The 17,022-nt window shown below is 42.4% G+C and overlaps 1 protein-coding gene across 4 annotated transcripts in view; it reads right to left on the bottom strand.

The window, feature by feature from the left end:
* LOC128666758 (oocyte zinc finger protein XlCOF6.1-like) overlaps positions 1-17,022 on the bottom strand; it is a 113,238-nt gene that overhangs the window by 46,310 nt on the left and 49,906 nt on the right. For 3 of the 4 annotated variants that reach the window (XM_053721529.1, XM_053721531.1, XM_053721532.1), the window contains exons 3-4: positions 10,892-10,996; positions 3,048-3,152 (exon numbers count right to left, since the gene is read on the bottom strand). In XM_053721529.1, the coding sequence (XP_053577504.1) occupies positions 3,048-3,152; positions 10,892-10,996 (210 nt within the window). The remainder of the gene's footprint in view (positions 1-3,047; positions 3,153-10,891; positions 10,997-17,022) is intronic. The other variant, XM_053721530.1, reaches the window with a different exon arrangement.

The raw sequence follows: 17,022 nt of genomic DNA, 5'->3' as shown, positions 1-17,022 counted from the left end.
CAAGTGCTGAGTGTCTGTGTGGGTTTCTGTGTCTGAGTGCGTTTGTGTGTTCCTTTACGTGTCTGCTAGAGTGTCTATATGTGAATCCTTATGTGTGAGTGTGTGTGTGTTTCAGTGTATGAGTGTGTCTGTGTGTTTGTATGTTACTACCTTTACAACATTTCCAAGTTTAAATAGACACTTTAGAAAAAAGTGCATATACGTTTTAGTCACTTGGTCAAAAAATTTACATTTCAAGGGGGGGGGGGGGGCTGATCAATGGTTAAGTCAGGGGCCCCAAACTTTCTAGTGGCAGCCCTGGTTGTCCGACTGAAATCTGATAAACCGAGCTGAAGCTAACTGAAGCCAGGCCAGCTCTAGGATGTTTATGGGGAGAACAGACTCCTCCCGAGTTCATGTCCCCTGAGCCTTTAGTGAGCCCCAGACTGCTACCCATCCCAGAAGGCTGGCGTCCCTTGTGACAATCACCCAGGTGGGTCTGCGGAAGCAGGTTCCCTGGGAGAGATGATCCTGAGACAGCCACCAAGGAAGAGAATCTCTTGTCGCCTGATCCACATGTAATAGCGGAGACAGATCCACATAATCCCCATTCCATTGCCTAAACATGCATAACTGCAGAGATCTGAGATGGAACCGGGCAATCGGAATGATGCCCATGGCAGCTACCATCAGACCAATCACCTTCATACATCGGGCCACTGACGGCCGAGGAGAAGACTGAAGGGTAAGACAAGAGTCGAAGATCTTTGTTTTTCTGACCTCTGTCAGAAATATTTTCATTGATAAGGAATCTATTTTTGTTCCCAAGAACACTACCCTTGTAGCCGGAATCAAGGAACTTTTTCTCAAATTCACCTTCCATCCGTGAGAACGCAGAAAAGATAACATCTCCGTGTGGGAGTTTGCTTGTTGAAAGGATGGCACCTGAACCAGAATGTCGTCCAGATAAGGCGCTGCTACTGCAATGCCCCGCAACTGGAGCACCTCCAACAAGGATCCCAGAACTTTAGAAAGGCCGAATGGAAGAGCCACAAATTGGAAGTGTTTGTCTAGAAATGCAAACCTCAGACATTTGTGATAATCCCTGTGAATGGGAACATGCAGGTACGCATCCTTTAGATCTACTGTTGTCATGAATTGACCCTTGAACCAAGGGAAGGATGGTACTCTAAGGAACTTGTTTAAAGTCGAGGTCTAAAATTGGTCTGAAAGTTCCCTCTTTTTTTGGGAACTACCGTACAGATTGAAGTAAAACCCCAGACCTTGTTCCTGCATTGGAACAGGAACTATCACTCCCAGGTCGGAGAGGTCCTGGACACAGAGTAAAAACGCCTTTCTTTTTATCTGGTCTACAGATAATCTTGAGAGCAGAAACCTGCCCCTGGGAGGAAAGGTTTTGAACTCTAGATTGTATCCCTGGGACGCGATGTCTACCGCTCAGGGATCCGGAACATCCCGAACCCAGGCCTGAGCGAAGAAGGAAAGTCTGCCACCCACAAGATCCGGTCCCGGATCGGGGGCAGAACCTTCATGCTGACTGAGTCATTAACAGGCTTCCCCTTGTTCCAAGACTGGTTGGTCCTCCAGAAAGTTTTGGACTGATCCTGCTTGGCAGAGAGAGGGCAGCAATAACTATTTGAGAGGCGCAGTGAGGATTATACCCCACAAGTTCTCAATTGCTTAAAAGCCACCACTGCTCTACTGAAAAGACTGACATAGGCTACGGCTAAACCCCAGGAAAAAGCAAAACAAACTTGCACTGCTTAAAAATAATAAAATCTTGATTGAAGAATCTTCTTCCAGACATCTAAACTTTACCACCTCCTTGCTCTTAACGTAGGCAAAGAGAATGACTGGGGTTGGAGGGAAGGGAGGTGATATTTAACAGCTTTGCTGTGGTGCTCTTTGCCTCCTCCTGGTGGCCAGGAGTGATATTCCCAATAGTAATTATAGATGATCCGTGGACTCACAGTGTCATTAGAAAGAAAGTCCCTTTATCTGTCTAAAGCGTTTGCCGCACTGTGCTCCTCAGGCAGCCCGTGCCAGAACGCTATTTTGCTGTGAGGTGATATTTCCACTTCTCAGCCAATAGCTGTGCGGGATATACAGCTTGGCGCTGTCACACACTTTTTCTTAAAGGGCCACTGTAAGTAAATATTTTCTATGCCTGTTACTAACTAACTACCCCAAATACGCTTTTTATCAATAGCATTTCATTAACATATCTCTACCGCATATCAGAAATCTTGTCTGCAAATTTAATTGTTTTCCAAACCCACTCCGTGGGTATCCTTTGCTCTGTACCAACCCGTTTACAATACCTAAGTTTCAAAATGGCGCTTTAAACACAAAGTTAATAGTTTAAGTATTTTGAACATGCAGTGCTGAAAATAGTGGGCAGGATAACGTGACATCATCGGCGAATAAAAGATATAACTTTTAGAACGTTATGAAACTTCATTTTGGAGAAAATATAGGTCAGTAGGTTTTAATTAATGTTTATTAACTTTAATATGTTAGTTGTTTAGCTTAAAAATTATAACAGAAAGTAATCCTTTAATTTTATATAAACATGTTTTAAGGTGAAGTTTGTGTTCTATTAGGTACCTCGCCGTACCAACGAGACTACTTCGATCATTTCACCAGGGCTGAGAGCTTTAGATCATCGACCCATACTGTGGTACTTTCTCTCTATTCTTTTACTTTTATCTTATAATCCACGTACCTCAGGCACATCATATGTACAAACTAACCTTAAATCTGTGCCCCATAGACACAACGTACATGCAAACTTGCCTGTAACCCGTGCCCCTCAAATATAAATTATGTAGACGCTCACCTATAACTTGCACGTATGTTGCGGCCCTCAGACACAACATACGTGCACACTCACCTGTAACCTGTGTACATCAGACAACACGTGCACACTCACCTGTAACATGTCTACATCAGACAACACTGCACACTCACCTGTAACCTGTGTACATCAGACAACACGTACACACTCACCTGTAACCTGTGTACATCAGACAACACTGCACACTCACCTGAGCTGATACTGTCACTGTTTTCATCATCTCGGGCTCCAAGCTGATGCCTCAGACACAGATCTTCTGTTATCTCAACTTTCACTATATCAGCGTCATCTTCATCTGTACAAATAAAGCAGATTCAGTCTTTATATCACATGATCTATTGTTTACATCCCATGACCTAGCGTTTCTACCACATGATCTAGCGTTTGCGTTTCTATCCCATGACCTAGCGTTTCTATCCCATGACCTAGCGTTTCTATCCCATGACCTAGCGTTTCTATCCCATGATCTAGCGTTTAAATCACATGATCTAGTTTTTAGCTTTAGGATTATGTTTGCACCTTATAAGTTTATATAGGAGTCTCTCCTTCACATACAGAACTATGTGTAGTGACATAAACATGTTTTAAGGTAAAGTTTGTGTTTGTAAAATCCTATTAGGGACCTCGCTGTACTGACGAGACTACTTAGATCATTGCGCCTGGGCTGAGATCTTTAGATCATCGGCCCACACTGTGGTACTTCCTCTGTATTCTTTTACTTTTTAGCTTAACCCCTTAATGACCACAGCACTTTCCATTTTCTGTCCGTTTGGGACCAAGGCTATTATTAAATTTTTGCGGTGTTTGTGTTTAGCTGTAATTTTCTTCTTACTCATTTACTGTACCCACACATATTATATACCGTTTTTCTCGCCATTAAATGGACTTTCTAAAGATACCATTATTTTCATCATATCTTATAATTTACTATAAAAAAATTATAAAATATGAGGAAAAATGGAAAAAAACACACTTTTTCTAACTTTGACCCCCAAAATCTGTTACACATCTACAACCACCAAAAAACACCCATGCTAAATAGTTTCTAAATTTTGTCCTGATATTAGAAATACCCAATGTTTACATGTTCTTTGCTTTTTTTGCAAGCTATAGGGCCATAAATACAAGTAGCACTTTGCTATTTCCAAACCATTTTTTTTTTTCAAAATTAGCGCTAGTTACATTAGAACACTAATATCTTTCAGGAATCCCTGAATATCCCTTGACATGTATATATATATTTTTAGTAGACATCCCAAAGTATTGATCTAGGCCAATTTTGGTATATTTCATACCACCATTTCACCGCCAAATGCGATCAAATACAAAAAATTGTTCACTTTTTCACAAATTTTTTCACAAACGTTCGGTTTCTCACTGAAATCATTTACAAACAGCTTGTGCAATTATGGCATAAATGGTTGTAAATGCTTCTCTGGGATCCCCTTTGTTCAGAAATAGCAGCCATATGTATGGTTCATTTTAGCTTTAGTGTAGTGTAGTAGACAACCCAAAGTATTGATCTAGGCCCATTTTGGTATATTTCATGCCACCATTTTACCGCCAAATGCGATCAAATTAAAAAAAAAAAAAGTTAAATTTTTCACAATTTTAGGTTTCTCACTGAAATCATTTACAAACAGCTTGTGCAATTATGGCACAAATGGTTGTAAATGCTTCTCTGGGATCCCCTTTGTTCAGAAATAGCAGACATATATGACTTTGGCGTTGCTTTCTGGTAATTAGAAGGCCGCTAAATGCTGCTGCGCCTCACACGTGTATTATGGCTAGCAGTGAAGGGGTTAATTAGGGAGTTTGTATGGAGCTTGCAGGGTTAATTTTAGCTTTAGTGTAGAGATCAGCCTCCCACCTGACACATCCCAGCCCCTGATCCCTCCCAAACAGCTCCTTTCCCTCCCCCACCCCACAATTGTCCCCGCCATCTTAAGTACTGGCAGAAAGTCTGCCAGTACTAAAATAAGTTTTTTTTTTAAACAACATTTTTTAGCATATTTACATATGCTACTGTGTAGGATCCCTCCCTTAGCCCCCAACCTCCCTGATCCCCCCCAAAACCGCTCTCTAACCCTCCCCTCTGCCTTATTGGAGGCCATCTTGGGTACTGGCAGACAGCAGTTTGCAAAAAAATATGTTTTTCTTTTTTATTTTTTGCCCAGTTTTTCTGTAGGGTAGCTTCCCCCTCCCCACAGACCAACCCCCACCACCTAACTGATGTGTTTGTATCTGATTTGTTTATTTTTTTACCATTTTTTTTCATTTTCCTACACTTTTTTTTTCTGTAGTGTAGCGGTTCCCACCCGCTCCCTCCCCGTGCACGTGCCCGCCCCCGCCCTCCCGTGCGCGCGTCAGTGCACTCCCTGGCATCCCCGCCCACGATCCCGCCCCCCTCCACATCACGAGGGCCATCGATGGCCGCCACCCGCCTCCCGGTCCGGCTCCCACCCACCAACGCAGTAAGCCACCGATCTCCGGTGCAGAGAGGGCCACAGAGTGGCTCTCTCTGCACCGGATGGCTTAAAAAGGTTATTGCAGGATGCCTCCATATCGTGGCATCACTGCAATAACCGGAAAGCAGCTGGAAGTGAGCAGGATCGCGTCCAGCTGCTTTCCACACCGAGGACGTGCAGGGTACGTCCTCAGGCGTTAACTGCCTTTTTCTTTTTTTTTGAGGATGTACCCTGCACATCCTTGGTCGTTAAGGGGTTAAAGTTTGTGAAAAGGATTTACCATTGGAACAAATAAAGGGGACTTTTAGTCATGAAAAAGCTAGGATTTACCACCACTTTAAAGGGAACAGTCAACTCCAGAATTTGTATTGTTAAAAAAGAAAATGAATCCCTTTATTACCCATTCCCCAGTTCTGCATAACCAACACGGTTATATTAATACACTTTTTACCCCTGTGATTACATTGTGGCTAAGGCTCTGCAGATTGCCCCTTATCTCAGTGCTTTTGACAGACTTGCATTTTAGCCAATCAGTGATGACTCGTAAATAACTCTACGGGAGTGAGCACAATGTTATCTATATGGTACTCATGAGCTAGCATTGTCTAGCTGTAAAAACGGTCAAAATGCACCGAGATAAAATGCGGCTTTCAAGGACTTTGAATTTAGCATATGAGCCTACCTAGGTTTAGCTTTCATCAAAGAATACCAAGAGAACAAAGCAAATTTGCTGATAAAAGTAAATTGGAAAGTTGTTTAAAATTCCTTGCCCTATCTCAATCAGGGAAGTTTTATTTTGACTAGACTGTCTCTTTAGCCTGTGCCATGATCCACTATATTCCAGTATAAAAATACATGTAGTATTGATATGGCGGCACTGAAAATTTCCAGGCGATGTCTCACAGCCTCCAAGACATCCACCTCGCAAGCTCTCTTGAAAAGAAAGAGGCCCCAGATGGTGCAGAACGAACAAATAGTGATGGCTACTAAAATAATTTTACTCACAGACAGAACTGTAGGAAAGGTTTCCAGTCTTTATTAAAGAATTGCGGAAATGGAAATTGTCCGCACCGCCATACCCATACAACACGTTCTAACTGAAGGAGAGGCGGCGGCTATTTTTTTTAAACCACTAACTTTAATCCCATATTTATGCTATTTTCAGTATAAAAATACAACATGAACTAAACAAAGCTAACATTAATCTTGTCATCTGCACTTATAAACCAGACAGTAAACTACATGAGAGAGCAGTCAGTAACTGTGTGCACAGCTCCAGCACTTATAAACCAGACAGTAAACTACATGAGAGCAGTAAGTAACTGTGTGCACAGCCCCAGCACATATAAACCAGACAGTAAACTACATGAGAGCAGCAACTAACTGTGTGCACAGCCCCAGCACTTATAAACCAGACAGTAAACTACATGAGAGAGCAGTAAGTAACTGTGTGCACAGCCCCAGCACTTATAAACCAGACAGTAAACTACATGAGAGAGCAGTACGTAACTGTGTGCACAGCCCCAGCACTTATAAACCAGACAGTAGACTACATGAGAGAGCAGTAAGTAACTGTGTGCACAGCCCCAGCACTTATAAACCAGACAGTAAACTACATGAGAGCAGTAACTGTGTGCACAGCCCCAGCACTTATAAACCAGACAGTAAACTACATGAGAGAGCAGTAAGTAACTGTGTGCACAGCCCCAGCACTTATAAACCAGACAGTAGACTACATGAGAGCAGTAAGTAACTGTGTGCACAGCCCCAGCACTTATAAACCAGACAGTAAACTACATGAGAGCAGTAAGTAACTGTGTGCACAGCCCCAACACTTATAAACCAGACAGTAAACTACATGAGAGAGCAGTAACTGTGTGCACAGCCCCAGCACTTATAAACCAGACAGTAAACTACATGAGAGAGCAGTAAGTAACTGTGTGCACAGCCCAAACACTTATAAACCAGACAGTAAACTACATGAGAGAGCAGTAACTCTGTGCACAACCCCAGCACTTATAAACCAGACAGTAAACTACATGAGAGAGCAGTAAGTAACTGTGTGCACAGCCCCAGCACTTATAAACCAGACAGTAAACTACATGAGAGCAGTAAGTAACTGTGTGCACAGCCCCAGCACTTATAAACCAGACAGTAAACTACATGAGAGAGCAGTAAGTAACTGTGTGCACAGCCCCAGCGCTTATAAACCAGACCGTAAACTACATGAGAGAGCAGTAAGTAACTGTGTGCACAGCCCCAGCACTTATAAACCAGACAGTAAACTACATGAGAGCAATAAGTAACTGTGCGCACAGCCCCAGCACTTATAAACCAGACAGTAAACTACATGAGAGCAGTAACTGTGTGCACAGCCCCAGCACTTATAAACCAGACAGTAAACTACATGAGAGAGCAGTAAGTAACTGTGTGCACAGCCCCAACACTTATAAACCAGACAGTAAACTACATGAGAGCAGTAAGTAACTGTGTGCACAGCCCCAGCACTTATACACCAGACAGTAAACTACATGAGAGAGCAGTAAGTAACTGTGTGCATAGCCCCAGCACTTATAAACCAGACAGTAAACTACATGAGAGAGCAGTCAGTAACTGTGCGCACAGCCCCATCACTTATAAACCAGACAGTAAACTACATGAGAGCAGTAAGTAACTGTGTGCACAGCCCCAGCACTTATAAACCAGACAGTAAACTACATGAGAGAGCAGTAAGTAACTGTGCACAGCCCCAGCACTTATAAACCAGACAGTAAACTACATCAGAGAGCAGTAACTGTGTGCACAGCCCCAGCACTTATAAACCAGACAGTAAACTACATGAGAGCAGTAACTGTGTGCACAGCCCCAGCACTTATAAACCAGACAGTAAACTACATGAGAGCAGTAACTGTGTGCACAGCCCCAGCACTTATAAACCAGACAGTAAACTACATGAGAGAGCAGTAAGTAACTGTGTGCACAGCCCCAGCGCTTATAAACCAGACAGTAAACTACATGAGAGCAGTAACTGTGTGCACAGCCCCAGCACTTATAAACCAGACAGTAAACTACATGAGAGCAGTAAGTAACTGTGTGCACAGCCCCAGCACTTATAAACCAGACAGTAAACTACATGAGAGAGCAGTAGGTAACTGTGTGCATAGCCCCAGCACTTATAAACCAGACAGTAAACTACATGAGAGAGCAGTAAGTAACTGTGTGCACAGCCCCAGCGCTTATAAACCAGACAGTAAACTACATGAGAGAGCAGTAACTGTGTGCACAGCCCCAGCACTTATAAACCAGACAGTAAACTACATGAGAGCAGTAACTGTGTTCACAGCCCCAGCACTTATAAACCAGACAGTAAACTACATGAGAGAGCAGCAAGTAACTGTGTGCACAGCCCCAGCACTTATAAACCAGACAGTAAACTACATGAGAGCAGTAAGTAACTGTGTGCATAGCCCCAGCACTTATAAACCAGACAGTAAACTACATGAGAGAGCAGTCAGTAACTGTGCGCACAGCCTCATCACTTATAAACCAGACAGTAAACTACATAAGAGAGCAGTAAGTAACTATGTGCACAGCCCCAGCACTTATAAACCAGACAGTAAACTACATGAGAGAGCAGTAACTGTGTGCACAGCCCCAGCACTTATAAACCAGACAGTAAACTACATGAGAGCAGTAAGTAACTGTGCGCACAGCCCCAGCACTTATAAACCAGACAGTAAACTACATGAGAGCAGTAACTGTGTGCACAGCCCCAGCACTTATAAACCAGACAGTAAACTACATGAGAGAGCAGTAACTGTGTGCACAGCCCCAACACTTATAAACCAGACAGTAAACTACATGAGAGCAGTAAGTAACTGTGTGCACAGCCCCAGCACTTATACACCAGACAGTAAACTACATGAGAGAGCAGTAAGTAACTGTGTGCATAGCCCCAGCACTTATAAACCAGACAGTAAACTACATGAGAGAGCAGTCAGTAACTGTGCGCACAGCCCCATCACTTATAAACCAGACAGTAAACTACATGAGAGCAGTAAGTAACTGTGTGCACAGCCCCAGCACTTATAAACCAGACAGTAAACTACATGAGAGAGCAGTAAGTAACTGTGCACAGCCCCAGCACTTATAAACCAGACAGTAAACTACATGAGAGCAGTAACTGTGTGCACAGCCCCAGCACTTATAAACCAGACAGTAAACTACATGAGAGCAGTAACTGTGTGCACAGCCCCAGCACTTATAAACCAGACAGTAAACTACATGAGAGCAGTAACTGTGTGCACAGCCCCAGCACTTATAAACCAGACAGTAAACTACATGAGAGAGCAGTAAGTAACTGTGTGCACAGCCCCAGCGCTTATAAACCAGACAGTAAACTACATGAGAGCAGTAACTGTGTGCACAGCCCCAGCACTTATAAACCAGACAGTAAACTACATGAGAGCAGTAAGTAACTGTGTGCACAGCCCCAGCACTTATAAACCAGACAGTAAACTACATGAGAGAGCAGTAAGTAACTGTGTGCACAGCCCCAGCGCTTATAAACCAGACAGTAAACTACATGAGAGAGCAGTAACTGTGTGCACAGCCCCAGCACTTATAAACCAGACAGTAAACTACATGAGAGCAGTAAGTAACTGTGTGCACAGCCCCAGCACTTATAAACCAGACAGTAAACTACATGAGAGCAGTAACTGTGTTCACAGCCCCAGCACTTATAAACCAGACAGTAAACTACATGAGAGAGCAGCAAGTAACTGTGTGCACAGCCCCAGCACTTATAAACCAGACAGTAAACTACATGAGAGCAGTAAGTAACTGTGTGCACAGCCCCAGCACTTATAAACCAGACAGTAAACTACATGAGAGAGCAGTAACTGTGTGCACAGCCCCAGCACTTATAAACCAGACAGTAAACTACATGAGAGAGCAGCAAGTAAATGTGTGCACAGCCCCAGCACTTATAAACCAGACAGTAAACTACATGAGAGAGCAGTCAGTAACTGTGTGCACAGTCACAGCACTTATAAACCAGACAGTAAACTACATGAGAGAGCAGTAACTGTGTGCACAGCCCCAGCACTTATAAACCAGACAGTTAACTACATGAGAGAGCAGTCAGTAACTGTGTGCATAGCCCCAGCACTTATAAACCAGACAGTAAACTACATGAGAGAGCAGTCAGTAACTGTGTGCATAGCCCCAGCACTTATAAACCAGACAGTAAACTACATGAGAGAGCAGTCAGTAACTGTGCGCACAGCCTCATCACTTATAAACCAGACAGTAAACTACATAAGAGAGCAGTAAGTAACTATGTGCACAGCCCCAGCACTTATAAACCAGACAGTAAACTACATGAGAGAGCAGTAACTGTGTGCACAGCCCCAGCACTTATAAACCAGACAGTAAACTACATGAGAGAGCAGTAAGTAACTGTGTGCACAGCCCCAGCACTTATAAACCAGACAGTAAACTACATGAGAGAGCCGTAAGTAACTGTGCGCACAGACCCTGCAGACTCTCGCGTATTACTACTCACCGGCAGGGAGGGATGAATGTATTTCAGTCTGACTATTCATGTCATCTGTCTCATCCTCTTCCTTCACATCCAATAGCTCAGGGCCCGCGTTTTCCTCTAGACACCCTGTAATTACAGCATGAAGTTACCTTATATATCCTGTACTAACAAACGTGTACAACAGAAGTTTGTACTTTTTGCACAATTAATGCAAAACAACAATATCCTTAAAGAGACATGAAATCCAAAATATATCTTTAAAGGGATACTGAAACCAATTTTTTTCTTTTCTGATTCAGATAGAGCATGCCATTTTAACCCCATAATGATCAATGACGTGCTATCTACGTCCTCAAAAAAATGGCAGTTAACAACCAAGAACGTGAGGCATTGTGCAATACCCTTTAGGCAGTAACCGAAGCAGAGAGGGCCACTCTGCGGCCCTCTCTGCATCGGCCAGCGATGGTGCAGATCGTTGGTGGCGTGGGAGGGATAGGAGGGAGGCGGCCCATCGCTGGAGGGGACGGAGGAGGTGTAAGAGAGGCGGGACCTCTACAGCTACGCTACAAGTTTTTAGCGATTGGGAAGGAGGGAGAGGGTGGACATATGGAAGGGGGAGGGGAGTAGGGGAATGAGGGGTAGGCAGCTACACTATGGAAAAATTTTAATTTATTTTTAAAAAAGAGCAAAAAAAAATAGGAAACAGACAGCTGCCAGTACCCAACATGGCGGCTAATAGGTAGAGGGGGAAGGGTTAGAGAGCTGTTTGGGGGGACGGGATCAAGGAGGTTGGGGGGGTAAGGGCATATCCTACAGTGCAGAATATATATATATATTGGTAGCTGTATGGTCTATGATTAAGGCATTTTTCAAGCCGAAACGCGTAAGACCGGCTACGGCTTAATCTGGTGGCATAAGCTATATTTTTTTACAGTTTTATCTGGATGTGCTATTTTTGTACCTGATATGCAATAAACAGAAATTGTTGATTTCAAGACGGTTCGCTGGATTTTTCTTTTTCTATGCCATATATATATATATATATATATATATATATATATAAACACATTTGTATACTGGAAGACTTTCTGCCAGTACTTAAGATGAGGTGACCTTTGGGGGGGTGGGGGAGGGAAGAGAGCTGTTTGAGGGGGGTCAGGGGGTAGGATGTGTCAGGTGGGAGGCTGATCTCTACACTAAAGCTAAAAGTAACCCTACAAGCTACCTAATTAACCCCTTCACTGCTGGGCATAATACAAGTGTGGTGCGCAGCGGCATTTAATGTAAACATTTGGTATTTCTAAACTCAGGACATTTAGAAACTATTTAGCATGGGTGTTTTATGGTAGTTGTAGATGTGTAACAGATTTTGGGGTCAAAGTTAGAAAAAATAGTTTTTTAAAAATGTTTCATTATATTTTATATATTGTTTTATAGTAATTTATAAGATATGATGAAAATAATGGTATCTTTAGAAAGTCCATTTAATGGAGAGAAAAACGGTATATATGTGTGGGTACAGTAAGTGAGTAAGAGGAAAATTACAGCTAAACACAAACACTGCAGAAATTTAAAAATAGCCCTGGTCCCCAATGGTCAGAAAATTGAAAAATGGTCTGGTCACTAAGGGGTTAAGCAACTTTCTAATTTACTCCTATTATCAATTTTTCTACGTTCTCTTGGTATCTTTATTTTAAAAAAAGCAGGAATGTAAGGAAATGCGTAAGCCTGTGACACGCAGCACCCCATTGATCCTCCGTGCCTACCTTGTTTTAAGGATGTACAATAAAGATTGTTGTTTTTTTAGGAGACCGCTCAACGTTCATCTTTTTGTTCTTTGATTATTGCCTGGAATCGGCATCTTCATTCCTGGGACAGCCGGCTTTCTCCCTATTGGTGAAGAGGCTCACACACAATCTACCCCCTGCGTCACTGGACGTTGTGACGTATAAGCAGCCTGGTATTGAATGTGGTTAGCGGTGGCGCTGGACGGAGTACTTGATACGGAAGCAAAGATTGACAAGAGCGGTTCCGTGAGTATAGGCTCAACAGGAGCTGGGTTTTCCACCGTGCAATACGTTTTCTGTCTTAAAGGGACAATTCACCCAAAAATGTTCTCCCCTTTAAATTATTCCCAATGATCCTTTTAACCTGCTAGAGTGTATTAAATAAGTAGCTCCTTTACTCCTATTTCAGCATTTGAAATAGCTGATTTAGCCTTTGGTATCGCCACCTATACTGAACAAATTAATACTGGAGTATAGGCTATTGAATAGCCTAAGTATACACAGCCAGCAGAAGAGATTACACTCTCAGTGGGATGCAGGATAGTTAAAGGGACACTGAACCCAAATTTTTTCTTTTGTAATTCAGAAAGAGCATGCAATTTTAAGCAACTTTCTAATTTACTCCTATTATCAATTTTTCTTCGTTCTCTTGCTATCATTATTTGAAAAAGAAGGCATCTAAGCTTTTTTTGGTTTCAGTAATCTGGACAGCACTTTTTTATTGGTGGATGAATTTATCCACCAATCAGCAAGGACAACCCAGGTTGTTCACCAAAAATGGGCCGGCATCTAAACTTACATTCTTGCATTTCAAATAAAGATACCAAGAGAATGAAGAAAATTTGATAATAGGAGTAAATTAGAAAGTTGCTTAAAATTTCATGCTCAATCTGAATCACGAAATAATATTTTTGGGTACAGTGTCCCTTTAAGTAATAAAATGATCATTTTCCATTGTTCTCTCTATGTATTTAGCGTTGGTGTTCCAGCCAAATAAAAGATAAGGAAGCAAATCTGTTTACACAAACTTAGAACATAATGAGATCTGATATCACCTTTAAGTTCAACCCATTGTAATAGGCTGTTGTTTCAAAGCACAAAATCAGCTACTTCATATACATAAATAAGCATGAAAATGCAATTTCTAAAATATTTTATACTCTGCAGTTGGTATAACAAGTCATTTAAAATACATGAATGGAGAAACAATTTTACAGTGTACTGTCCCTTTAACTGTAAGTCTGCACACCACGAAGGAGGTGAGGTGAGCTTGTCACATTCAAGACTGTTATTGGTTCAGAGCACACTCAGTAAAGGAAAGCCATAATCCACATAGCGGAGCCTTACATACATGCATTAATATTGACTGTGGTTTCAGAGTATTGGTGTCACCCTTGTTGTTCTTTACATGTAAGGTTATAAGCCGGCCCATTTTTAGTTCTGCACCCTGAATAGTACTTGCCGATTGGATACATTTAGCCACCAATTAGCGAGCACTACCTAGGTGCTAAACCAAAGATGGGCCGGCTACTAAGCTTTACATTACAGCTTTTTTTTTCAAATAAAGGTTACCAAAGAACGTAGAAAAATTAATAGGAGTAAATTTGGGTTCAGTATCCCTTTAATGATTCAGATAGAGAATACAATTGTAAACAACTTTCCAATTTACTTCTATTATCTCATTTGCTTTATTATCTTGGTATCCTTTCTTGAAGAATGCACATAGGTGAGCCAACAACATGAGGCATATATGTGCTTCCACCAATCAGCAGTTTCTGAGCCTACCTAGTTATTTTTAACAAAGGATACCAAGAGAATGGAACAAATTAGATAATAAAAAGTTATAAGGGCTCAATCAAAGATATGAGGTCTCAGGTGTTAGAAAGAAAAGGCAGGCAAAGGGATTTAACATAGAGATACATACAGGTACATGTCTAAAGATGTATTTGTATGAAGGAGAAAAGGCCGGCCTAGACCTTCACAGAATTGGTCCAGTAGGAAGGAGAGTGACAGGAAGTACTGGCTAGACACCATCATAATAGTGGCACTGAAAGCGATATATAGAGTGCGCTCCCGAGCCTACCTTAGTATGCTCTTATGGAAAGAAACAGAGTTTCGACAAAGGAAACCAAGAAAAATCGGGAAAACATAAGTTATTCTAACATGATAAATGTGTTTCTTTCTTGGTTGTGAAAGTCCACAACATTACTCTTGGGATTACATCACCTAGTCACCAGGAGAAGGCAAAAACACCCCAAACCAGAGTTTAAGTATCCCTCCTACTTCCCTCTCTCTCCCAGTAGTATGTATAGCCAAGACAAGAGGGTAAAGGAAAGAGATAAGTGGGGTAAAGAGGTGCATAACAAAAATGCCACCTTCCAAAGGAAACCAGGCAGGTTTGTGGAGTCTCACAACCAAATTATCAGCTAAGAAACCACCACATTACTCTTGGTGACCAATACCCAAGCTGAGAATTCCACGAAAACAGGGTGGGAAAAGAAAAGGAAGAAAACAAAATGTATGCTTACCTGATACATTCTTTTCTTTCTTGGCAAGGAGAGTCCATGAAGTCATTCATTACTATTGGGAATACAACACCTGGCCACCAGGAGGAGGCAAAGACACCCCAGCCAAAGCCTTAAGTATCCCTCCCACTTCCCCAGTAATTCAGCCGAGGGAAAAGGAAGAGAAACACTAGGGGTATAGAGGTGCCAGAAGAAAAGGAAACAACTGCAGCCGGATATAATCACCAGGGCAGGTTCGTGGACTCTCCCTGCCAAGAAAGAAAATCATTTATCAGTTAAGCATACATTTTGTTTTCTTTCTAATGGCAGGGAGAGTCCACAAAGTCATTCATTACTGTTGGGAAACTAATACCCAAGCTGAAGAGGACACAGAATGAACAGGGAGGGAGAACAAGGCAGGCAGACCTTAACTGAAGGCACCACCGCTTGCAGAACGTTTCTCGCAGAGGCAAAAACATCAAATTTGTAAAACTTTGAAAAAGGTATGTAAAGAAGACCAAGTGGCCGCCTCACAGATCTGCTCCACAGAAGCCTCTTTTTAAAGGCCCAAGAAGAATATACTGATTTAGGAGAATAAGCTGTAATTCTCACAGGAGGCTGTTCTCCCACCTCCACATATGCCATATGGATGATGCTAAGCAACAAAAGGATAGAGAAGTCGCAGTGGCCTTCTGACCCCTGCGCTTACCAGCACACAAGACAAACAGGGACTGAGATTGACGAAAGTCTTTAGTAGCATGAAGATAGAACTTCAAAGCTCGGACTACATCCAAATTGTGTAACAAATGTTCCTTTGGAGAGGAAGGATTCTGACAAAAGGAAGGCACCACAATCTCCTGATTGATATTGCTAGAAGAGACCACCGTAGAAAACCTAAGAAACCTAATTTTGTACACAAAACCGCCTTATCTGCATGGAAAATAAAATAAGGAGGATCACATTGTAAGGCAGATAACTAAGAAACTCTGCAAGCAAAGGAGATAGCCCACAAAAACAAAACTTTTCTAGAAAAAAAGTTTAATGTCAGTAGAATGAATAGGCTTAAATGGAGCCTGTTGAAGAACACACAGAACAAGATTAAGGCTCCAAGGGCGAGCAACAGGCTTGAACACAGGCCTAATCCTAACAAGGGCCTGAACATTGGGGAGATTAGCCAACTTCTTATGAACTAACACTGAAAGAGCAGAAATCTACCCCTTAAGAGAACTGGCCAACAAACCCATCTCTAAACCTTCTTGGAGAAACAAAAGAATCCGATTAATACTCACATTGCGCAAAGGAAAACCTCAGTCCTCACACCAGGATAGATAAGTGTTCAACACCTTGTGGTAAATGTGCCTAGTGACCGACTTACAAGCCTGGATCAGAGTATTAATGACCTTATCAGAAAAACCTCTCTTGGATAGAACTAAGCGTTCAATCTCCACGCAGTCAAATTCAGAGAATCAAGATTTTGGTAAAGAAATGAACCTTGTTGAAGAAGGTCCACTGTCTGAGGCAACCTCTAAGGAGGACATCTTCATGAGGTCCGCAAACCAAGTACTGCGTGGCCACGCTGGAGCAATTAGAATCACAGAGGCCCGCTCCTGTTTGATGTGGGCGATCACCCGAGGAAGGAGGGCAATCGGAGGAAACAGATAAATGAGCCCAAAATTCAACGGAACGGCTAAAGCATTCACCAAGATCGCCTGAGGGTCCCTTGATTTCGACCCATGTCTGGGCAGTCTGGCATTATGGCCATGAAATCTACCTCTGGAACTCCCCACCTGAGAGTTATCTCTGAGAACACCTCCTAATTGAGAGACCACTCCCCGGGATGATAGGTCTGTCTGTTTAGAAA

Source organism: Bombina bombina, chromosome 7 (genome assembly GCF_027579735.1).
Source record: "Bombina bombina isolate aBomBom1 chromosome 7, aBomBom1.pri, whole genome shotgun sequence".
Taxonomy (NCBI): Eukaryota; Metazoa; Chordata; class Amphibia; order Anura; family Bombinatoridae; genus Bombina; species Bombina bombina.
Note: the sequence above shows the minus strand (reverse complement) of the source record. Positions and strands in the feature narration are given on the sequence as shown.